This window comes from Pan troglodytes, chromosome 23, assembly GCF_028858775.2.
Source record: "Pan troglodytes isolate AG18354 chromosome 23, NHGRI_mPanTro3-v2.0_pri, whole genome shotgun sequence".
In the NCBI taxonomy this organism is placed as follows: Eukaryota; Metazoa; Chordata; class Mammalia; order Primates; family Hominidae; genus Pan; species Pan troglodytes.
This window is the reverse complement of record NC_086016.1, coordinates 31,135,033-31,160,636: the sequence shown is the minus strand read 5'-3', so window position 1 is coordinate 31,160,636 and position 25,604 is coordinate 31,135,033. Positions and strand designations below refer to the sequence as shown.

The 25,604-nt window shown below is 45.7% G+C and overlaps 1 protein-coding gene across 1 annotated transcript in view; it reads right to left on the bottom strand.

Moving 5' to 3' along the window:
* Positions 1 to 25,604, bottom strand: part of ZNRF3 (zinc and ring finger 3) — a 170,337-nt gene that overhangs the window by 41,373 nt on the left and 103,360 nt on the right. Inside the window, exon 2 of the mRNA XM_515054.9 lies at positions 25,449 to 25,574. Coding sequence (XP_515054.6) covers positions 25,449 to 25,574 — 126 coding nt within the window. The remainder of the gene's footprint in view (positions 1 to 25,448; positions 25,575 to 25,604) is intronic.

The window sequence follows — 25,604 nt, the reverse complement described above, 5'->3', positions numbered from 1 at the left end:
TGTTTTCACTTCAGTTATCCACAACTATCTAAAATTGATTCTATCATTCACTGACCAGCTTGATACTTTGGTCCCAGAGAGCTCTACTCAACTGCCTTTCCAGGGCCAAAGAGAAATGAAATTGAGCAGAATCATCAGTTCGAAGACCTTGAGAATACTGGGTAAGTCAATGGTGCACCCACAACAAAACAACACTGGCGTGGGCAGGTTCTCCACGTATGTGATACTTCTGGATGTTTTAAGAACTAAGGTGATCAATTTGAAAGAGAGCATAGTCCCTCTGCTTCACTGTTTAGATCCAATAGTGAAGACCCAAATAGAAGGCTGAGGAGATAAGAGGGCTCCACACCCATTCAATTGGACCTTGGCCCTAGTGCCTCAGAGCTACAGTTCTCTCTTACTGCTTTGCATTTTGTTCACACTGCTGTTCTCCTTTGGAAGTTAAGAAACTTCACTTGCACTCTAAGCACGGATTTGAGTGTCTCACGGGGCAGGGGCAACATAAGATCCAACTTGGCTAGCAACTTCAAACGACTTGGCCAATCCAGGTGACCCAGCTGCTCCGGCCCAGACCGAGCCTTTTTGTTTTGGATTAGGCTGGTTGCAGGGTCCCCCGGCTGTGGTGGGCCCACATTGTCGGCTTGTTGCTTCTTTCCCAAAAGAGGATCTTGTTACAAAGAGAAGCTGGAAATTTCTTTGCACACAAGCAGAGACATGGTGGCCCTGCAAAGGCCCCAGGGTAAGGATTAAAGAAAAACAAAATAGAAACCCTTCCATCTCTAATTAGGGTCTTCATTTGCCAAAGTGCCATTCCCCAGCGGGAGGATTTACATTCAGGCTGTTGCTTGGAGTTACTTGGAAAACGTCTCCCAGCAGGTTGGTTCCTCGGTTCAGGCTCCTTTGAGCCAACAGTTTCTGGTTACTTGGAGGAGAGCTGCCTGCATATTGTTTTAACTGGCCTAGCTTCTGCAGCCAGCTTAGCTGTGTGAACAATCTCCCATTCAGAACCTAAAGATAAAAGCACAGTTTGGTTGAAAAATCTTTTTTATTTTTTAAATTTTTTTAAACTTGCGAATTATAGGTTTCGGAGCTAGCATTATTTCTCTCATACTCAAGAGTGTTTTTCCCCCTCTGCCTTTGGTTCTCTGCCAGCCAAGGCTGCATCCTGGAGTTCGGCCAGCCGCCAGTCCCTACTTCCTTGCCATTCACACCATAGGGCTGGTGGCAGCTGGCCACAGAGACGGACAGGAGCACCCCATTTGTAAGAGGTTGACCACAGAATAATGTAGCCAGCCTGCTGGACCCCCGCAGCCAGCCTAGGGCACCTTTTGTATACTTCCTCATCATTCTTTGTATTCACAACAGCATTTCTTCTTGCACATCAAGACCCCAAGGGCCTAGCCAGGGAAGCAAGAATTCTTTTCCTTTCTGAAATTCTTAGGGCAACAGTAAATTATAAACCAAGGCTGAGTAGGAAGATATGTTTGTGTAAACTTCTATGTGTTTAAAACAAAAAAAAGGTAGATGAAGATGAATTAAGGAGCAAGCACAAAAAAAGAGAAGAGACACCGAAAGCACAGGTGACGAAAGAAAAAATGGATAAAGTGGGCTTCATTAAGAGTCAAAACTTTTGACCAGGCATGGTGGCTCATGCCTGTAATCCCAGCACTCTGGGAGGCTGAGACGGGTGGATCACTTGAGGTCAGCAGTTGGAGATCAGCCTGGCCAACATGATGAAACCCATCTCTACTAAAAACAGAAAAATTAGTTGGGCATGGTGGTGGACACCTGTAATCCCAGCTACTTGGGAGGTTGAGGCACAAGAACTGCTTGAACCTGGGAGGCGGAGGTTGCAGTGAGTTGAGATGGTACCATTGCACTCCAGCCTGGGTGCAGAGTGAGACTCTGTCTCAAACAAACAAACAAAAATGAGAAAAAACTTTTGTGTATCAAAGGATGCTATCAATAGGATGAAAAGGCAAGCCACAGGATGAGAAAGACTATTTCATGTATATCAGGTAAAGGATCAATATACAGAATATATATGGTAGCATTATTTACAGTAATCGAAAGGTGGAAACAACCTAAGTATCCATAGATAGATGAATGAATAACCAAAACGTGGTATATAGATACAATGGGATATATATAATTCCATCATAAAAAGGAATAAAATTCTGATACATGCTACGACAAGAGCGAACCTTGAAGGCATTATGCCACGTGAAAGAAGCCAGTCACAAAAGGACAAATACACGACTCCACTCACAAAAGACCTGGAGTGGTCAAATTCCTAGAGACAGAAAGTAGAATGGTGGTTGCCAGGGGCTGTGGGGAGGCAGAAATGAGGAGCCTGGGTTTAATAGGTATGGAGTTTCAGTTTAAGAAGAGGGGCTGGGTGCGGTGGCTCATGTCTGTAATCCCAGCACTTTGGGCAGCCGAGACGGGTGGATCACGAGGTCAGGAGATCGAGACCATCCTGGCAGACACGGTGAAACCCCATCTCTACTAAAAATACAAAAAAAAAAAAAAATTAGCCAGGCGTGGTGGCAGATGCCTGTAGTCCCAGCTACTCGGGAGGCTGAGGCAGGAGAATGGCATGAACCCAGGAGGCGGAGCTTGCAGTGAGCCGAGATTGCGCCACTGGACTCCAGCCTGGGAAACAGAGCGAGACACTGTCTCAAAAAAAAAAAAAAAAAAAAAAAAAAAGAGGAAAAAGTTCTGGAGATGGTCAGTGATGATGGGTGCACAGCAGAGTGAATGTGCTTAATTAATGCCACTGAACTCGTACACTTAATGGTGAAGCTTATATGATGTATATATTTACCACCATTTTAAAGAGAGAGAGAAGATTCAAGGTGAAAGAATTAGGACCACAGAAGTGGGGAAATGAGAACGCTGTTCATTTTTTTATGTTTCCTGGGTAACTTCTACCAAGTCCCACTTTAATTCAGGTATATAAAAATCTTCTTGGATTTTAAGTTTTAAGGTCTCTAATACATTACAAAGTTTTATTCCTCTCTTTTACTTAAATTGCCACAGAACAGTAATACACAGCAATATCATGGAAATGACCAGAATGGCAATCTATTTCTAGGCCTAAGCACATCCTGTTCCCTCCCTCCACCGCGCACTACTCTTCTGCATGCCTCTTTTTTTGAATTTATTTTTTTAAACTCTACTCTTATGACAGATTATTCTGCATGCCTCTTGATTCACTCCCTGGAAATGCCTTCCTTATCAAGGGGACCTTCTCCTGCCTGCTAAAACCATCACGCCCAGTCAAGTTGCTCTTTTTGACTGGCTCTGGGATACGCCACATGTTATTTCTGCTCCTGCCAGCCCCACTGCTGGAATTTCCTTCTTGGTCTCTTCCCTACCCCAAACCCAGCCAGTCTTAAAAGTTGAGTTTCATCTCTTCTGTGAAGCCGTCCCTCGTGACAGACTATTGGTCCAGAAAGACTTTTAGGAAAAAAAGATGCCTAAGCCAAGACCTGAAGGATCCTGTCCTGATTCCCTCTTCACAGTGGCCCTGCAGTACCAAGGAGGGAGGCCGGAGTGCTGTGGGCACTGCAAAGCTGCTTGCTGAACATCAAGGGACCAGGGCAACCAGAGCAAAAAAGAGTTTGGATAGCTCTAGTTTTGAGACACAAGCTAAATTTAACATCCTGGACATGTCCACACCTTAAATTACAAACCCTAGCACAACAGCAGTATAAATCTTCTTAGTTAACAAAAAACAGTAATTGGCTACCTAGATTATCACAGCCACAGAATTTAAACAAGAGAACTGCATTAGAAAATCAATTGCGAGTGGTACGAGATGTCCAACTTCCTTAGTCCTTCTGGTTAAAGCTGGTTAACAAGGATAGTTGTTGGTCTTACCAATGAAAAACCAACAATCTTCTGAAAAATCACTAAATAAGTCAAGATCTATCACCAATGCACTCTCCACACACACAGCTGTGAATGAGTCCTAGGCCATCTCCTCCCTCTCCCTATTAAGGAAAACAGAACTCATTCATTCAGCCTTGAAGTTAGATGGCCTTGATGCTGACGAGAAAGGAAAGACATAAAACCCAAAAAAGTTCGAGTGAATCAGAACTTCAAGCCCCTCTTCACTAGTCTCTTCAAGACACACGCCTGGCATCTAAAATAGTCAAAGTAAATCATGCCACCATTAACTTCTGCAGGCCATGTTAGATAAAAGAATCTTAGGAGAGTTGGCTCAGAGCATGGAATAAGTGAAACCATCACCCTCAGGGAGAGCACAAACAGGGTCATCAGCAAACTCGTTCCTCGGGGGAATCCACAGCCATGGCCCAGTGCTCTGAAATGTGTGGTTGTGGTGCCCTGGCCAGACTCTGAACTATTCAGGATCTTCTACTCTCACTAGTAAGAATACAATCTGCTTATCAAACGAGACACAGTGATGATGACATTTTTGAACACAGATTAATTGTGCCACCCTCTCTTATTTCCTTCCTCATTGAGCATACAAATGAGAGAGGTACAATTTCAGGTAACTTTGCAAAAAGGAAAGAAAGAGAATTTCTGAGCCGGGCGCTGTGGCTCATGCCTGTAATCCCAGCACTTTGGGAGGCCGAGGTGGGTGGATCACCTGAGATTGGGAGTTCGAGACCAGCCTGACCAACATGGAGAAACCCCATCTCTACTAAAAATACAAAATTAGCCAGGCATGGTTGTGCACGCCTGTAATCCTAGCTACTTGGGAGGCTGAGGCAGGAGAATTGCTTGAACCTGGGAGGCGGAGGTTGTGGTGAGCCGAGATCGCACCATTGCACTCCAGCCTGGGTAACAGAGTGAAACTCTGTCTCAAAAAAAAAAAAAAAAAGAAAAAAAAAAAAAAAAAGAAAGAAATGGAATTTCTATGAAAGGGGCAAACTGATAAAAGAAAAAGGGGAGCTATGATAAAAATATTACAAAAGGGAACAATCAAGAGCAAATTAAAAGCTATAGGAGAGATTTGTTTTCTAGAGACGAGGTCTTGTCACCCCAGGCTGGAGTGCAATGGTGCGATCACAGCTCAGCTCACTGCAGCCTCAAACAATCCTCTTGTCTCAGCTTCCTAAGTAGCTGCACTATAGGTGGGTGCCACCAGGCCCAGCTAGTTTAAAAAAAAAAAAATTTGTAGAGATGGGGGTCTCGCCATGTTTCCCAGGCTGGTCTTGAACTCCTGGCCTTAAGCGATTCCCCTGCCTTGGCTTCCCAAAGTGCTGGGATTACAGGTATGAGCCACCGTGCATGACGTGAACAAGATAATTTCAGTGGGACGTTTTGTTCACTTATTAGGTTCCCAAGTACCCAAATGATGAGAAACCAGTTACCTAAATTTAACCAAACTTTCCCCCTAGAATCTGTTCAAAGTAATCCCAAAACCACTGGTAGGTACCCCTGTGAAGACCATTCATTAGAGCCAGGGGCCTTTGCTCCCACCCACCTCTGCCCAGACCAGCTGCATGACCACACACGTTATTCAAGTCGTTCTGTCCCCTCCTCCCTGCATTAGCAGCAAAATGATCATCTGATAACAATTCTCTCCTGGGATACTGTAAGGATTTCAGATAATGTGTGAAAACACCTGGCATACAGTAGGAATGCAATCATGACACCTGTTTTATGGTAGCCAGCATTCTTCTTCAGTTTGCTTTTCACAGGCATGCCAAATGTACTAACTTTTAGGTCTGTGTATGCATGTTCTAACAGAAAAGCATCTTTGGGATGCTGCGGCTCCTGGGCTAAGACTTTATCAAAACCTACCCTTAAAATGCTACATGTGGCCAGAGAAGACAGATTTTGGTACAACGATGGAAGCTTCAAGTCTGCAAGTTTTAGAAACCTTTTCCAGAATCATGAGTTACAAGTAGAAATTAGAATTAATACCAAATAGGTGCACTTTATTCTAGTAATACAAAGGGCACATCCGAAATGGCCCTGAAATTCCTATCACTACACAGAAAGCCATGGAGCACAACTACTGAGAGTGTCTTCTGCAGGGGGCCACCCACACTCCAACAGCAGCCAGCCTGGAGACTGATAAGGAACCAGGAACGATAAGGAAAGACAATATCAGGAGTCAAAAGAGCCCAATTGGGCCAGGTGCGGTGGCTCACACCTGTAATCCCAGCACTTTCAGAGGACGAGGCAGGCAGATCACCTGAGGTCAGGAGTTCGAGACCAGCCTGACCAAATGGTGAAACCCCATATCTACTAAAAATACAAAAGTAGCCAGGCGTGGCGGTACACGCCTGTAAGTCCAGCTACTCAGGAGGCTGAGGCAGGAGAATCGCTTTAACCAGGGAGGTGGAGGTTGCGGTGAGCCGAGATTGTGCCATTGCACGGTAGCCTGGACAAGAAGAACAAAACTGTCTCAAAAAAAAAAAAAAAAAAAAAGAAACAGATGATAAGAACCTTGATCACTGGTAATACTGGAGAAATGTCCAATTTCCCATACAGGCTCTATATAGTGCAATAAGCCCAAGGCAGATATTAATATTGTGAGCTCCAAGCTAGGGGAGCAGGCTTTGCATCTAAAACATAAGCTCTTCAGAGGACAGTTTTTTGTTTTTTTTTTTGAGACAGAGTTTCACTCTTGTTGCCCAGGCTGGAGTGCAATGGCGCAATCTCAGCTCACTGCAACCTCTGCCTCCAGGGTTCAAGCGATTCTCCTGCCTCAGCCTCCCGATAGCTGAGATTACAGGCATGCACCACCACGCCCAGCTAATTTTGTATTTTTAGTAGAGACGGGGTTTCTCCATGTTGGTCAGGCTGGTCTTGAACTCCCGACCTCAGGTGATCCGCCCACCTCGCCTGGCCTGACAGTCACCTTCTAATTCCAGTGTCATCATGTAGCAGCCCTCCAAGATCACTAGACCACTGACTCTCTCCAGTCAGATGTGAGAGGCTTCATTCCCCTGCATTATTCAACAAATAAGCAAAGCCAAATTTCAAGCCTGGTGGGCAACTGCTCAGGCATCCTTGGCCCTGGAAGAGTGAACAGGTACCACCCTCACCACCCCAGCTGCAGGGAGAGGAAGCCCAGAGCTAAGTTCTTCAATTCCATTCTCTGCTGACCCAAAAGACATGGGTCTTCTTCCTCCTCTCCTCCTACCCCAAACAAGCTCATCTCTTTTCCTACAAGGGGCTTAGGCTTTGCTCTTTTCTTCAATTTCAGAAAGGTTCCTAAACAGAGGGATGTGAGGAAAGTTAACACTCTCTCACCAATCTATAAGCTCTATATCTCATAAAAATCTACAAGCAGGCACGTGAGGACTGATGTGCCACAAGTGTGTGTGCATCCACATGCTCTGCTGAGGAATATTTCTGTGAGGCTGCACAGCCTTGCTTGGCAAAGGCAAGGTTTTCCTCCTGGCAAGTGAGGGTCAGAGGCCTGGCTTGGAGGAGCCGCTTATTGTGAGCCCGGCTGGGGCAGGCAGCAGCGAGTGCTGGGAGGGGAAAGGTTCCCTTTGAAGCACATGGCGCTAAGAGCTTCCCAGTGACCATGGAAACAGGCGCAGTGGGTTCCCAGCCTGAGAACCAGGGAGAGCAGCCGTGATTCAAACACAAAACACACACAAGGTCTGAAAAGCGGAGACAAGAGGGGCCAGAGTGAGGGGCAGGCAGTCCCTGGCTGGCAGGAACTGAGCGGCTCCCTGGTAGGAAAATCCGGCCAATGAAGCCGAGCAGGTTCACGGGGTTTCCTTTTCATTCCCGAAGCTTTCTTCTTGCTCTGTCCCTGCCCTTCGGGTCCTATTCAGCACCTCATCAGATCAGTAGAGTTGGGCCTTTGGCTGGCCTGCTGGCAGCAGGGACTGGAACCGGGCGGGAGGTGATCAAAGGAGCCGCCACTGCAGCCGCCACCCGCCCTCCTCCCTCCTCCACCCACCCTCCTCAGGATGAGGCCCTGCCAAGGTGATCCAGGGGAAGCCACTGGGGGAGGGCGAGGAAGAGAGGCAGTTCTCTGATGTCTGCCTTTCTGTTGAAGAGACACAAAGCACAGCTTGAAAGGAGACATGCCACTAGCTGGTCAGAACTCCTTCCTTCTAAGATGTCTGTTCTTAAACCAGGTGACAGAGGGGCCACCTAGACTGGCGTGCTTCGGGTACACTTGGGATGCCCAGATTCTGCTGCTTTTGGGTCTTCTTCCATAGCTGTCTGCCTCCCAACCCTCGAGATAGATGAAGTTACAGAGACTGAAAAGGTGGCTCTTGTTATCTGACAGTATCTGAGATACTGTGCCTCCTAACTTCAGGGTTCCAATTTAACGGGAGAGAAAAAGCTACCTGGGCTTTTTTTCAGCAAGGAAGAGGAAGCAATATGACTAAAGTCTGTTAAGGAGGAAAGATCCTCCACTTGCTGATGGTATATTTTCTCTTGGGTCAGACTGAATCAAAGTCAAATGGCGTCCTATCTGGCTCAGGGCCAGGACCAGCAAGAGAAGCAAGCCCACTTCTCAGCCGGGCCTTGCTGTTGACAGCAGGGCAGGCTTTGTCCCTGACCAGCGTCTCCTGAGGAAGGCAGTGTTTGGACAAGCCTGTAATTCGAGAAGCCCGTTAGGTGCATGCTTCTTTTCTTACCTTTGTTGGGTTGCCAAACTATTTACTTGACTTTTTAACTCCAAATCTCTGAAACACACCTGGATTGCCCAAAACAGGCAATTTTCTTATTTTCTATTATTCATAAAAGAAAGCCCAACCTAAGCAAAGACAGAGGGATTGGGGTATGCAGGGGGCTGGTAAGAGATCCAGCTTTATGTAATTCAGTCACTTCTTTTTTTTTGAGACAGGGTCTTGCTCTGTCACCCAGGTTGGAGTAGCAGGATCACCACCCACTGCAGCCTCCACCTCCCAGGCTCAAGCCTCACGCTCCAGCCTCCCGAGTAGCTGGGACCACAGGCGTGCACCACCACATCTGGCTAATTTTTTAATGTTTTGTAGAGACAGGGTCTCACTATGTTGCCGAGGCTGGTCTCCAACTCTTGAGCTCAAGCAATCCTCCTGCCTTGACTTCCCAAAGTGTTGGGATTACAGGCACGAGCCTTCAGTCACTTCTTAAGAGATGCGTGCACATCAAATGGATTCTTTGTTTTTTTTTTTTTTTTTTTGAGTCGGAGTCTTGCTCTGTCGCCCAGACTGGAGTGCAGTGGCGCGATCTCGGCTCACTGCAAGCTCCACCTCCCGGGTTCAAGCCATTCTCCTGCTTCCCGAGTAGCTGGGACTACAGGCGCCCGCCACCATGCCTGGCTAATTTTTTTGTATTTTTTTAAGTAGAGATGGAGTTTCATCGTGTTAACCAGGATGGTCTCTATCTCCTGCCCTCGTGATCCGCCCACCTTGGCCTCCCAAAGTGCTGGGATTACAGGCATGAGCCACTGCGCCCAGCCAAAACAAATGGATTCTATTTTGACCTTTAGCGAAGAGTCAATTTCCATCCCAAGTAAAACTTCTGTGTAGTAGTCAACTCCATTTATTTTATTTTTAAAAACATAATCATGATATAAAAGCCAATTGCATTATATCTGCAGAGAGACTGAATATCTTATAACAGGAAAAATGGGGTGCTAAAACATCAAACAAAATTTGAACTGTTTCAGATGAATTTCATGTGATAGAAAAGACCCAAAAATAAGTGCAAAATTTTTTTCTTCTCTTTCCTTGGTGCTTCTGGTGTTATGAAAAAGAACACGGGAAACGGTCTCTGGTCTAGTTAGTGTCAAGCCACTGCACAAGGATCTCCCCCTGCCATGTGCGCCTGTCTATCAGCTCCCATTTCTGCCAGGCGCTTTCGGAAGTACATGCTTGCCAAGGCTGAGTGGCCTGGAGTCAGACCTTCCAGACAGGCTGTGGTTTACAGGTAGAATTCAACAGAAGGTCCCTGCACTGCCTGTTGCTGCTGTTCTTAGGAGCACAGATCCTGCTTAAGGATACCCATCCCACAAAGACACCTATATCCCCTTCTGAGAATAAGGGCCTGGCCATCAGTTAGGGCAATTATTTACAGTCTGGTGCGCATCAGCAAACCTTTGAGAGAAAAATTAATTTGGAAACATTTTTTAGATCTTTAACATTCTAAAATGGAACTTGGAGTTGTTCTCTTTTCAAATACACCGAAAGCGCAGCAGGGGTGGGAAGCTTACTGACAGCTGTTACTTGCCTACATCCTTTCTACAGCATTAGGTTTCAAAATGGCACCTCTTGTACCTTTATTTTGATAAGCTGTCTTTTATCTTCCCTAACTTAGATTTGATGGACTATAACTTTAAGCCCATAAGAAATCGGGCCCTCCCTAAGGCTGGTCAGCAGCAGCATGTACATTCATGGATACTTTCTGGAATTGTAAGAAATAGCAGGCCAGTCTCTTCCAGAACCATCATTAGCTAAAAATGGGAGGAGATTAGGCAGTGGCTCTCCCATTTTTCCACATTTTTAACCAGCCACTCTGCGATTGAGCTGAAATTGAAGGAATCCTGACCATCGACATACATAAGGATCTACCATCCTCTTGCCAATGGATATATACAGAGACTTTTGTGGCTCAGATGTCCCAGATAAAATCAAGGGATCATGCTTTAAGGCAGGTCAGGATAAGGACAAGTGATGAAGAGAGAGGAACACTTCTAGACCCTCTATTAACTTAAAAGCTTTTGAAGAGAAAAGGGAATTAATTATTTTTAGGAATCTCAGAAGGACCTTAAATATATGACCCATGTAAAATACTACAGTAAGGACAACTGGCAAATCTCAGTGACAGAATGTGCCTTCCAATGGTTTCTTAGATATGACACAAAAAGCACAAGCAACCAAAGAAAAAAATAGATAAACCAGACTTCATCAAGATTAAAAACTTTTGGCTGGGCGCGGTGGCTCACTGTAATCCTAGCACTTTGGGAGGCCAAGGTGGGCAGATCACTTGAGGTCAGGAGTTCGAGACCAGCCTGGCCAACAAGGTGAAACCCCACCTCTACCGAAAAATTAAAAAATTAGCTGGGCGTGATGGCGTGTGCCTATAATCCCAGCTACTCGGAAGGCTGAGGCAGGAGAATCGCTTGAACACAGGAGGTGGAGGTTGCAGTGAGCCAAGATCATGCCACTGCACTCCAGCCTGGGCAACAGAGCGAGACTCCATCTCAAAAAAAAAAAAAAAAAAAAAAAAGTTTAAAAAATCTTGGGTTGCAAAGGTTATCATGAAGAAAGTGAAAAGGTATCCCACAGAATGGGAGAAAATACTTACAAATAATGTATCTAATAAGGGACTTATGTCTAGAGTAAAGAACTCTCATAACTCAATAAACTCAATAATAAAAGGAAAAATTCGCCAATTAAAAAAATAGGTAAAGCTCCATCCTGGCTAACATGGTGAAACCCTGTCTCTACTAAAAATACAAAAAAATTAGCCAGGTGTGGTGGCAGGCACCTGTAGTCCCAGCTACTCGGGAGGCTGAGGCAGGAGAAGGGTGTGAACCCAGGAGGCGGAGCTTGCAGTGAGCCGAAATCGCGCCACTGCACTCCAGCCTGGGCAACAGACTGAGACTCCATCTCAAAAAAAAAAATAGGCAAAGCTTTGGGAGGCCAAGGCAGGAGGATCATGAGGCCAGGAGTTGGTGACCAACCTGGGCAACAGAACAAGACCTTCTCTCTACAAAAAATAATCTAAAAATGAGCTGGGTGTGGTGGGGCATGCCTATAGTCCCAGCTACTCAGGAGGCTGAGGTGGGAGGATCGCCTGATCCCAGGAGGTTGAAGCTGCAGTAAGCCATGGTTGCATCACTGCACCCCAGCCTAGAAGCATCCCACCCCCATCTCATTCCCACTCTCGCCATGTGATACACCAGCTCCCCCTTTGCCTTCTGTGGTGATTGTAAGCTTCCTGAGGCCCTCAGTAGAACCAGATGCTGGCAACACACTTCCTGTACACCTTGCAGAACCATAAGCCAATTCAACCTCTTTCTTTATAAATTTCCCAGTCTCAGGTATTCCTTAGAGTAATGCAAATGGAATAATACAGTAACTGAAATAGTAAGATTAAGTTGATGCTATAAATTGTAAATTGTAACTACACCTTTACAGTTAGGTTCTAAAAGATGTTAAGATTTCATCAATTAAAACTTAAAAAATTAGAAAACACCAAGAAAATGACTATGTTTACTAAGAAATGAAAAAAGAACCTTCTAAAGCTAAAACATTTTAAAATTTAACTTCTAAAAATCAAGCCAAGGTTAACAAAAATTCCTAGCATATTTCACATTCTTTTCTCTGAGGTTCTTTTGTGAATTGATACATTTGTGAAAACCTCTAGCAACAGGTTAATGTGAAATAGTAAAGACCACATACCTTTATATATAGCACAAGAAATAGCCCACGTTCTTCAGGCGACCAGAATTTTATTTAATCCAACAGTGCTTAGAACAACTGGAATGTGTTGAAACTCTTTTATTATTTTTATAACTAGCAAAAATGATGCAAAATTTAAAGTATTTCAGTACCCCCAAAGGAATTGTTTAGACTGTCTCAAACTTAATACTCAGCACAAAAAGCATTACTCAGACCAGAGAGCCTGATGCTTGATTTGGAAAACAACATCACAAAAGCAGAATGGTCCCCTGTACCTTTTATCAAATAAAATATGGTGCTTTTGGAAACACAAAGGACAGAAGAAAAGTAATTGCATGTCTCTGCAGTCTGAGGTCTTGTGACCAAGGCTCACAGACAAGCTTTCTCTGCCGTCCCCTTTCCTTCTGTCTCTACATTCAGTGAGAATTTATGTCACCGAGGCTAGGGGTGTGGTGCTCTCCTGCACAGGTGCTATACAAGTACACTGAGAGGGAGGGGGAACTCCAGAAATGTCCAGGTTTTCTGGGAGCTTCGTAGACAGAAAACCAATCACGTGCAGTCACTGACATGGTAGCCCCAGCAACCTGCAACGCACTCGAGTGACTGCCCACTGTTGTGGCTGGCATAACGTATGTACATGGCCAGATGTATATGAGGCCTCTCTATTTGAGAACAAAAAGCAGATGGGACTTTTGGGCTTGTCTCCAGGAATGAGAGATTCTGGCCAACTGACCCGATACTGGTACTTCCTCTATCCTTCAAAATGGCCTCTCAAAGGTAGACAAGTTCAGTAGCTTTCTTTGAGAGTCAGGGGTCTCGCTCTATCACCCAGACTAGAGTACAGTGGCACAATCATAGCTCATTGCAGCCTCAAGTGATCCTCCCACCTCAGCCTCCCAAGTAGCTAACCATGCCCAGCTAATTTTTTTTCAACAGCTTTTTTTTTTTTTTTTTTTTTTTTTTGGAGACAGAGTCTTGTTCTGTCGCCCAGGCTGAAGTGCAGTGGCACCATCTTGGCTCACTGCAACCCCCACCTCCCAGGTTCAAGCAATTCTCCTGCCTCAGCCTTCTGAGTAGCTGGGATTACAGGCACCCACCACCATGCCTGGCTATTTTTTTTTTTTTTTTTTTGTATTTTTATTAGAGATGAGGTTTCACCATGTTGGCCAGGCTGGTTTCAAATTCCTGACCTCAAGTGATCCGCCCACCTCTGCCTCTCAAAGTGTTGGGATTACAGGCATGAGCCACCGCACCCGGCTTCAGTAGCTATTTTTGATGGGCTTTTCAGCTGGCCAGTCATACCATCTCTAGTTCTCTGATTTAGCCTCATTTGTGACCCTTATTGCATCAAGAGCCTGGTTCAATGGATGGGGACAGTGGCAGGGAGGAGTGTCTAGAGCTAGGCTTCCCCCAGTCCTGGGAGGTGGCCAGCCGCCTGTGCTCCTCGGCTTGACAGACACATTATTTGTTCTGTTAACTCACTCTATCTTCAAAACTCTCTTAAGCCTCCCAGTGGATCTCAAATAATGGTTTCAGTTAGCCTTTTATAGCTAAAAATGTCTCTGATCTAGTTTTTTTTAAAGTATTGTGCTTAATATAGCCTTTTAACCAAGAGGTTCATGGAAGATTTAGGTGGTGTAGATGAAAAGCATCAAATTAAAATTTTGTGACTTTCAAATCATACATATGACCTTAGAAGAAAACTTGTATTCCCTGAGTTTTTCCACTTACATCATGCCAATCTTTTCTTTCCGATCTGATTTCCTTTACTAAGTTTCTTGCTTGCATCCGGTTTTAATCAAATGTAGGAGATAGCTACCCAAGTGCTCCTTAAAACAAATATGAAGAGCTTTCCAAACTTCCTCCTCAACAAGAAACCCATCTTGCTCACCTTAGAAAAGGGACTTCCATCTGCTTGGTAGCAGTATGTTTAGAAATTGATAGTGATATTTGTTGAGTATTCACATATTCCAAGAACTTTACATACTTTTTTTTTTTTTTTTGACGGAGTCTCGCTCTGTCGCCCAGGCTGGAATGCAGTGGTGCGATCTTGGCTCACTGCAACCTTTGCCTCTCTGATTCCAGCGATTCTCCTGCCTCAGCCTCCCAAGTAGCTGGGATTACAGGTGCCCGCCACCATGCCCGGCTAATTTATGTATTTTTACTAGAGACGAGGTTTCACCATGTTGGCCAGGCTGTCTCGGACTCCTGACCTCAGGTGATCCGCTCGCCTCAGCCTCCCAAAGTGCTAGGATTACAGGCGGGAGCCACCATGCCTGGGTCATACTTTTTTTTTTTTTTTTTAAAGAGCCAGGGTCTCACTCTCAGTTGTGTGATTATAGCTCACTACAGCCTTGAACTCCTGGGCTCAAATGATCCTCCCATGTTAACCTTCTGAGTAGCTGAGACTACAGTGTGTGCCACCATGCCCAGCTATTTTTTTCTTTGTTGAAATGAGTTCTCGCTTGTTGCCCAGGTTGGTCTGGAACTCCTGACTTCAAGTTATCCTCTCGCCTCCCAAAGTGCTGGGATTATAGGTGTGAGCCACTGTACCCAGCCACTTTATTCTTTTTTTAATTATCAGAATTCACTTTACAGAGGCGGTATGGAGAAACAGAGGCAGAGAGGTTAAACAGCCCAAAGTAACCCAGCTGTTACTGAACAGAACGATCACTTGCACCTCAGCTGTTCAGCTTTAAGATCTAGGCTCTTCACACTCCTCAGATGGAGAGAGGAATGTGCCAGAGCACCAATTCCCAACAGAACCATAGCACAAAGGCTACCAGGAACCTGTTGTTCATGGCAGGCAATGGGGCAGAGAAAGGAATGAAGGAGGAAGGGGAACCCCACTAGATACCAGTAAGCACCCCCACTCCCACCCCCCAACCCTGACATTTTTGAAGACCAAAAATGTTTCCAGACATTGCCAAGTATCCCCTGGGGTGAAAATTGCCCCCGTTTGGAAACAATGTGATAAGAGGACCAGGGAAGGTACGATACCGTCAGTCCCAAATAGTTGCAGCGTGCTTCCAGGGATGCCATGGCAATAAGCAATAGTCAGTATGCCCCGTGCTCAGGTACGTGACAAATACCTACTTGTTTCACTGACCAGAGAAGGCCTGGTGAGGCCAAGACCTATGATGTGGAACAGCTGCGACCAGGTCCATGGGACAGTTAGCCTCCTTCCCTTCCCACAGCAAATCAGACCCAAGGATTCCGGCCCAACCGTCCCTCTTAAGTTGAGAATCTCACCACTCAGGAGTGCTAAGCTGAACTTGGGTTAAAGCCCAGGGCACTCAGGTATCCCAGGAAATACAGATCTGTGATCAAAACCCCAAATGAGGATGGCATGCGGAAGGATAAGGCCCCTCATCCCCACAATATCTACATGGCTTATAAAAAACTCTGTAGCTTTACCCAAGTTCCTGTCTCAAGTAAAGACCCATCCAGGTAAGCCCTGTTCTACGTCAAGGTTGAAGGTTATATCCCAATGCAAGCAGCAAAGATATTCAGATCTTCTTCGCTGAAGTTCTTCAAATTCACTGTCTGGTTGTTTGTTATTAAATGTGGAAAACTGCAACCCATTGGTTTTACTCAAATTACTAACACTTCAGAACCAACATTCTTTTGGCCCCAGTACTGCAGAACAGAATAGTTCACCTTTACTTCCTGTATTGTCCTCTGGTTTCTGTTCATTTCCACTGATTTTATAAAAGGGTTTCTCTAACCCAGCTAAGCTCTCTGAGATGATCTCAACAGTGGGGCCATAATGCCAGCTCAATGAACTCAGATTACAGACCTCCTTCACATTCTCAAAAATGATTAAGAACCCCAAGAACTTCTGATTTGGTTATATCTATTGATATTTACCAAATTAGGAATTATAATCTGAGAAATCTTTAAAACACAGAATATGCAAGCACACATTCCATTAGTTGTCAGAGTGATGAAGTCACTACACACAATGATGTCCCTGGAAAACTTCACCATACATTTGTGAGAGAATAAGAGTGAAAAGGGCAAATGTCACTTCAATATTACCATGAAAACAGGCTGGGAACAGTGGCTGATGCCTATAATCCCAGCACTTTGGGAGGCTAAGGAAGGAGGATGGCTTGAAGCCAGGAGTTTTAGACCAGCCTGGGCAACATAGTAAGACCCTGCCTCGAAAAAATAAAAATAATTTCAAAATAATATTACATGAAAACAGTTTTGGCCAGGCACAGTGGCTCACGCCTGTAATCCCAGCACTTTGGGAGGCCAAGGAAGATGGATTGCTTGAGCCCTGGAGTTCAAGACCAGCCTGGGCAACATGGCAAAACCACATCTCTATTAAAAATAGAAAAATTAGATGGGCATCATGGCATGTGCCTATAGTCACAGCTACTCGGGTGGCTGAGGTGGGAGGATCACCTGAGCCTGGGGCACAGAGGTTGCAGTGAGCCAAGATAGTGTCACTGCACTCCAGCCTGGGTGACAGAGTGAGATCCTGTCTTGGAAAAAAAAAAAAAAAAAAGGCAGTTTTGATCCCGTGGGTGCCCCTAGAAAAGACCTTGAGAATCCCTACCAGCCCCCAGCCACACTTTGAGAACTGCTGTGCTAGATTAACACCTACACTGTAATTTTAAGAGCTTTGACTTTCATCAGAGAACTCAGTGAGACAATGGTCAGAAAACAAAAGCCCGAATTCTGAGAGGTTTGGCAAAACCCATTCATCATCATAAGGTGACTGCCCCCTTCCTGGATTCTTCCTGAGTTCTTTTTCCTTTAAGTACCAACCACACTCCATCACTGTGGTACATATCAGGTTCTGGCTAATATTTAGTGAAGAAATTCAAACATCTTTGGATTTCTTCTTCTTTTTTTTTTTGAGATGGATTCTCGCTCTGTCGCCCAGTTTGGAGTGCAGTAGCGTGATCTCGGCTCATGCAAGCTCCTGGGTTCACGCCATTCTCCGGCCTCAGCCTCCTGAGTAGCTGGGATTACGGGCGCCCGCCACCACACCAGGCTAATTTTTTTGTATTTTTAGTAGAGATGGGGTTTCACCGTGTTAGCCAGGATGGTCTGGATCTCCTGACCTCGTGATCCACCCGCCTCAGCCTCCCAAAGTGCTGGGATTACAGGCGTGAGCCACCCCGCCCAGCCTTGGATTTCAATTAGTTTGATTTTCCTATCCTCCATCCACTTTGTCATGAAGAGAGGATAACAAATAAGTCTGTCTTCCCTTCCCCGAAATTCTCTATTTTGGGAGTTGTTCTTTGAAAGTAAGTAGAAAATTTCCCCAGAGCATCCTGATGCACAAAGAAGGGTTTGGTCTCTGTCCTCATTGTACCTAGATTGTCCAGAACACTCCTTGGGAATAACATTCTATGGGATGCGGGTTTGCTTTGCCCCAGGATTCAGTAACATCAGTCACCCACTTCTTTCCTGGAGCAACTATGCTCCATCACTTAAGGAAAAAATTGCTTATTTTTTTATACCCACTGCTCTCAACTTCCATATATTATGAAATGATTTAAGTAATACCATTGTTTTTTTAACTGTGGTAAAATATACATAACATGAAATTTGCCACTGTAATCATTTTTAAGTGCACAGTTCAGTGGCATTAAGCATATTCACGCTGTCATCCAACCATGACCACCACTCATCTCCAGTACTTTTTCATCTTCTCAAATGGAAGCTTCATACCCATTAAACAACTCCCCTTGCCCCATACCCCACCCCAGCAACCACCATTCTACTTTCTGTCTCTACGGATTTGACTCCTTAAGTAATACCACTCTGAGTGATAAAAGGAACGAAGGAGCCGGGAGCGGTGGCTCATGCCTGTAATCCCAGCACTTTGGGAGGCTGAGGTGGGTGGATCACCTGAGGTCGGGAGTTTGAGACCAGCCCGACCACCATGGAGAAACCCCGTCTCTACTAAAAATAAAAAATATAAAATAAATTATCCAGGCGTGGTGGCGCATGCCTGTAATCCCAGCTACTCAGGAGGCTGAGGCAGGACAATCACTTGAACCCGGGAGGCGGAGGTTGCAGTGAGCCAAGATCACACTATTGCACTCCAGCCTGGGCAACAAGAGTGAAATTCCATCTCAAAAAAAAAAAAAAAAAAAGAAAGAAAGAAAGGAACTGAAGGACAATAAGGGAGGGAGAGAGAAAGGAAGAGAAGATGGACAATAAGAGTCACCACCTGGTTTAGTGCTTTTGGATGTGCCAGGAATGTGATCAACACTTGATATACATTATCTCCTTTAGGGGCTATTCCCATCTAAACACGCAGAGGCGTTAAGTGACTGCAGGAGCTCACAGAGCTTAGAAGGCTTGGGGCTGAGTGCGGTGGCTCACGCCTGTAATCCCAGCACTTTGGGAGGCAGGAGGATCGCTTGAGTCTAGGAGCCTGTTGCCTGGGTAATATATTGAGACTCTGTCTCTACAAAAAAATTAAAACTAGCTAGGTGTGGTGGCACACACCTGTAGTCCCAGCTACTTGGGAGGCTGAAGTGGGAGGATTACTTGAGCCCGGGAGTTTGAGGCTGAAGTGAGCCATGATCGTGCCACTGCACTCCAGCCTGGGCAACAGAGCAAGACCCTGTCTCAGAAAAGGGTTAGAACTGGGGTTGAAACCTGTGTTAGTATGATGACTAAACCCAAGTCTTAACCCTTACATGCTCCCCCTCTCCCAATCACTTTGAAAAGTCAAGGTTCCTTTAACTCGGTTCTCTGTCTTCTGGTCATTTTGGTTACCAGAGTCTGTATTTGTGCTTTGCAAAGAAGTTCCCAAGACACTGAGGGCTGGACGTGGGTTAGTGGGCTGACCATATGGTTCAATTTTCCACCCACCTCTCGTACCTTGGTTTTCCCGCTGCTTATCAGAAGAGCCATGATTAAAAACCAGCTCTCCTCCCTTTCAACATAGTTTTCCACCTTCCCATGCTGTTGGACATGTTGCTCCTACATTTCACATTTGCTTAAATGTGCAAACAGAAAGGAGAGATGGCAAACATGAAGAGCCCTCAGTAATTTCCGGGCTTGAGCCCCACTAAAGCATTTAAAATAATAGATGCCTGGTTCCACTGGGTTCCTCAAAACATCTAGTGGCAGGGTAACTTGATCTCTCTCCAACCAGAATAGATGCCACTGCCAAGTGAACATTCCCAGAATACAGATTCTACAACACCTGCTCTTTTGTCAGAAGCCTTCAGTGGCTCCCAGCTCTTTAGAGAATGAAGACCAAACTCTTTAACTTGAGAGCCTCTTCCTTCCGCAGCAACTTTCAATGCTCCTTGAAGAACATCTTGCTCCCTTTTCTTCTGTCCTGTTCTGGAGATTCTTTTCCTACCTCATCCTGTCTCCTCGTACCTCTGTCTTACACAACCCCCACTCTGTAAAACCTGCCCAACTCCTCCAGTCCACGTGGACTCACTTTTCACTCACCACAATCACTCTCTGTGTTCAGGGGAAGAAGAGGATTTGATTCTATGTAGTACACATAGACCATGAGTTCCTTCCAAGTGAACCTTCTCTGAATGACTCAGGATAGACTGAGGACATCACCCACAAGCTCATGATCACATACATGATTTAGTGACTGCAGGGGCCTGCTATGAGGATGACAGCCCGGCACTGCCCCCCACCAGCTCTCTTCTGGAGAACACATCTTCCCCTTGCTCCCCACCTATGGCAGGACAGCCCCCGGGGTACAGCTGACTAGCCTAAGTGTGAGCCCCTGATCCAAGATGGGCCAATGAATCCCTTTTCTGGAATTTTTCAGACTCAAAACCCAGAGAGTTCACGCCCAGGGAGACTTGGGGGCTGCGTCTCCTACCAAATGGGGAGTGAGAGAATAAAGCAGATGCGTGGATGGAGAAGAGTTGAGGAGGGGGCCGCTGGCATCCAAGCCCTGGAGTCAGGTGCTGTGGAAGGGCATCAGCACCCCTGTCATGGGTTCTGTGACATAGCCCAGAATCCTCAGAGCAAATTCCTCTTTCTGCTCAACAGAGCTCAGGCTGAGTTTCTATTATGTAGAACTAACAGTTTTAACCAAGCCTTTGACTACTAAAAGGCATCTGATTTCTTTTTCTTTTTTCCGGGGGGTGGGGGGTGGTGTGCGGGGCCGGGGCGGGGGGTTGCGGGGAAGAGGGAGAGAGACAGGGTCTCACTCTATATCCCAGGCTAGAGAGCAGTGGCATGATCATGACTCACTGCAGGCTCGAACTCTTTGGCTCAAGCGATCCTCTTGCCTCAGCCTCCCGAGTAGCTAGTACTACAGGCCCGTGCCACCATGCCCAGCTTATTATTATTTTTTTTTATTCTTTTGTGGACAGGAGGTCTCACTATGTTGCCCAAACTGGTCTTGAACTTCTGTCCTCAAGCAGCTCTCCTGACTCAGCCTCTCAAAGTGTTGAGATTATAGGTGTGAGCCACCGTGCCCAGGTGAGCATCTGATTTTTATCTAGAAAAACTGGCGAAGACAAAAGGAGGCAAAGAGAAGAAACCAACATTGATGAAGCAGAAGGGTCTTATTTCAGATCTTGGCTCTTGTGAGCTGTTCAATCTCAGGGTATGTAGAGAACTCTCTAGGACTCGATTTGCTTATGGTAAAATGGGAATCTGGATAGGATCTCAAATTAGCATTAATTAAAGGAGACACTATAGGTAAAGCTCTCAGCACTCGGCGAGCACCCAACATGTGATGGCTGACTTCTACATGGTCATGCAACATTTCCCATAAGCCAGGCTCTGAGCTAAGTGCTCCACAAATATCTCGCAGAGCCCCCACTACAATGACAAAGGCAGCATTAGCCCTGCTGCACAGAGGAGAATGCACCGAGAACTGAATGAAGTACCCTTTCTGAGGTCAGTCAGCCAAGGCTGGGTCTCTGTGACATGAAACTCCCTTTCTTGTCTTTTTCTTAATTTCCCCACATTGTACTATTAAGCCTTGGAGAGAGCTAAGGCCATGCCTATTGACCATACTGTTCTTCTTCTTCTTCTTCTTCTTTTTTTTTTTTTTGAGAGAGGGTCTCTCTGTTGGCCAGGCTGGAGGGCAGTGGCACAATCTCAGCTCACTGCAGCCTTGACCTCCTGGGCTCAAGCAATCCTCCCACCTCAGCCTCCCAAGTAGCTGAAACCACAGGCATGCACCACCATGACTGGCTAATTTTTGTGTTTTTTGTAGAGATGGTGTTTTGCCATGTTGCCCAGGCTGGTCTCAAATCCCTGAGCTCATGTAATCGGCACGCCTCAGCCTCCCACAGTACTAGGATTACAGGCGTGAGCCACCACGCCTGGCCCATGCTGTTTTCCAAACCTCTCCCTAAGAATCTTCTCTAACACGGGGTGGTGGTTATGGGGCATTTATTCTGCCTTGAGTTACAGTATCAGGGCCAACCAGGCTTTGCTAGAAACGCCAGCACCTCTCATGTTCCCTGCCATGAGACTCTCCACAGGTAAAGCTATTAAAGTCAACCTTCAAAATTCTTAGCTCTATAAGATGCTTAATAAACACTGATTCAATTGGAGGGTTAAGATGCCCAGGACATAAACATAGACTCCTTTGCTTTGGGGATGGTTTAAGACCCTTACATTGATTGACTGATTGACTGACTGATTGACTGGAGACAGGGTCTTCCTCTGTCGCCCAGCCTAGAGTACAGTGTTGCGATCACAGCATACTCCAACCTCCACCTCCAGCAATTCTCCTGCCTCAGACTCCCAAGCAGATGGAACTACAGGTGCATGCCACCACTCCCAGCTAATTTTGTATTTTTAGTAGAGATGGGGTTTCGCCATATTGGCCAGGCTGGTTTCAAACTCCTGGCCTCAAGTGATCTGCCCGGCACGGCCTCCCAAAGTGCTGGGATTACAAGTGTGAGCCACCGTGCCTGGCCAAGACCCTTACTTAATAGCAAACTCTAAGAAATGTCAATTTTATTCTATTTTAACTTCTTAGGACTTAAACTGCCACAGGTAACAGAGCCTGTTTTTCAATGCTGTAACTAGAATCTCTCCGAACTAGAATATCAAAGAAAGATTTTAAATATGATACAGAAGCTCAAAAATTTAGAAGAACAAGGAACCCAGAACAGCCTCTCCACATTAAGTACAAGAGAGAGGCTCAGAAAGCTGGAGAGATGCGCCCATGCCTGGTCTGAGGCAGGGCCTGGCCTGGCGCCCTGGCCTGCTGCTCCCCTGTGGGGTCTTGCCCTCATCCCAACGCTGCCTCCCTAGCTGATCCTGACTGTACCTCCTCCCACAGAATGGAAAAGAAGAGAAGGAGGGGATCATAAATCATATTTCTCTCATGAGTTTATAGAGTTCTTTTCTGAGAAGTTCAAAAGCACTCAGTAATAAACTGAGGTGACAAGTTTATGTCTTTTGCTTTTAAAATGAGATTTTATTTGAACTCTCGGAGAGGCATTTACGTGTTTTCATTTAGGACATCCTCTCTTATTTCAAGGTTTCACCCTGTGGCATTGTCTGTAAGTGGGCGGGTAGGTGAAGAGGGTGGGTGCTGGGGAGGGGGTTAGCCTGTGTCTAGGCCACCCCTCTTCTCCCACAGGCTTTTCCCAATGCCTGGCCCGCCTGCAGCGGACAGAGTCCTCCCTTCGTGGGTTTTCAACAAGTTTCAACATCCACAGGAAGGAGCTCCCACCCCCAAGCTAGCTTGGCTGTTTTCCTCCTATGCCTTTTCTGCCTCTGTCCACTGCCTGCTTCTTCAGAGCCAAGAAATGGATGGAAAATCATGAATTCTGCAGGGACTAAGCTGCCCAAGGGGATAACTTTGCCTTCCTTTAACCTATTTTTTTGCTACCAGCCCCTGGGGGGGCTCATAAAACAAGAAAACGCAGCTGTCAAAGTTAATGAAATTGAGACTGAGAACAACCACACTTTAAGAAGATGATGAGAGAAAGAGGGGCGGCAGGAGAGAGAGGGAGGAAGAGAGAGAGATCTTGACTCATCGCACCTCCTACACTGGCCCAGGCTTTAAACAAATGCAAAACTGTCTTTCTTTGGCCCAAGCTTCTGTGCTAATGATTTTATTCAGGTGTAAACTCAAAGCCAAACTGCAATGACTAACCATGTGCAAATGCTGCCCGCCACCAGCCTCTCCAGAGAAACGTGGGGGCTGCTGCTTGCAAGCAGGTAGAACCACACGCTCAGCTTCTGGGCCCCTGCATCCAATAAATATTTGGTGAGTGAATAAACTTAAGAAGCACTTAATGATTCAATATATGCCTAGGGTTTTTTATTCCCCCTGGCATCACAGGCCAGCAGGCCAAATCATACAAAACTCTCCAAGTAAAACCACTACATGGTTGTTCCAGGCAGAGGAGGAAATAGTTGGGTTCTCTGAGTGACTTCAGCAAGTTTCCCCACCGCTAAACCATGGGAGAACTATAGGGTGACCCTGTAATCCCTGTTCCAACCCATTTATAGATGCGAGAGACACAAAGATGGAGCCCCACCAGACCGGGGCAAAGCAAATGAAGTCAAGGAGCCGATTCCTGCATAAAGTACAGGAGAAAATGTTGTATTAGGAGCGTAACACCTACAAGGAAAGCACTGTTCCTACCCTGTAGATGTAGCTGGCATTTCTCCTAGGAAAACACTAAAATATTCTCAAGGGGGTCATTGCTCTCCTACCACCACTAAGCAGCTCTGGCCAATTATTTAAATGATGAAGTATCAGGGCCTGAGCCACCTAAAACACCTCGATTCAACTTTGTGAACTGTAAAGCAAACAGCTAATAATTCCTGTGGGGTTATTTTTTCCAACTAAAGGGCAGGAGAACTTGACAAGTGACTTGAAGTTATTCAGAAGACAAGAGGGATGCAAAAACCACAAATAGATTAGACCTGTGAGGGTACCTGGAGCCAAAGGTCTTTCAGGAGACACTGGCAGGGGCTACTTTAAGTCTGGAAAGTCTTCCCTCTCTAGCACCCTGCTTCAAAACCACCCCTTCTCTCTCCTGGATTTCTCAAGACAGCCTCAAGAGGTTAGGAACCAGGACAGTTTTTTGCCCCAGCTCTCTCCCCATGGTACCTAGAATGGCAGCTTTTGAGAACATAAAAGATATCCAGTCAGTACCACTATCCTTAGGACAGACTACCTTTCTCCCAGCCAAAATTCAAATCACCTTCTCTGAACCTCTCCTTTTAACAAAATGATGCAGTTTAAGCAAAATCCAGTTTAAAACAGGTTGTTACCTGTCATATTTTAAGATTGTTGATGAGTGGCTTTCCAAAGTAAATTTATTTCTATCTTATACTGCAGTCAAAGTAATGCTGACCCTCTTGGCTAAAAAGTCTTTTTTAGTACTTCTAAATGGAGTGATGGTAGCCAATGGCAGCAAACGTTTATTGAGGGCTTACTCTTGTGTGAGGCGTTTGCATCTCATCTCACCTCCTAACCACCTATGAGGTAAGTTCTAATACAGGACCATAATTGCTGTCTGCCATTCTGAAACCAAAAAAAGCTCTAAAACCGAAACATTTTCCCATAACTTACTTGGCAGCAAAACTTAATGGACCTGAACTCATCTGGAGGCAAAGCTGCCGTGAACTAACACGAGGCTATTTAGATTTTAGTTATCCCACTTAATGTGAAGATCTCTATGGTTTGCTATACAAATGTGAATGTGTTTGGTTACTGAGTGCTTCCCCATGTCTCTTGGAGGTTACTTAATATAAAATCTATACCCCTTAAGGCCTTTCTAAACCCCCCAAATCTCAGAATTCTGAAACATCTGGCCCAAGGGTGTAAGATAAAGTATTGTGAATCTCTATTATTAGCCCATTTCACAGACAAGAGACTAAGACTCCTTGAGGGGAAGCAACTTGCCCAAGGCCACACAATGGACAAGAGGGTAGAGCCCACTGTGAGACTGGCAGTCTCTTTCAGTCTGGGCTTGTAAACACTCGTGGGCCACTGCAAGGCATGTCTCAGTCCCCACCTCATGCAACTTCAGCCGGGAAGGAGCACTGTGCCAGCATGGCTCTTCTCCATAATCAACTATTTGAGGAATGCTGAAATGGAAGAGTGGAAAACACCAACGAGAAACACAGTGATTCCAAGGGCCTGGTGCTTACCTTGCCTAGGACAGTGAGGCATGGTTTCGGGTCCAATTCTGGCTGTTCCAGCTTCACCACTCCTACCCAGCCATATTCATACAAGTCCTCTTCGTCATTGTTATTACATAGGCCCAGTGGGTGCATCTAGGAAATAAAATGGAAAGAAAACTTCAG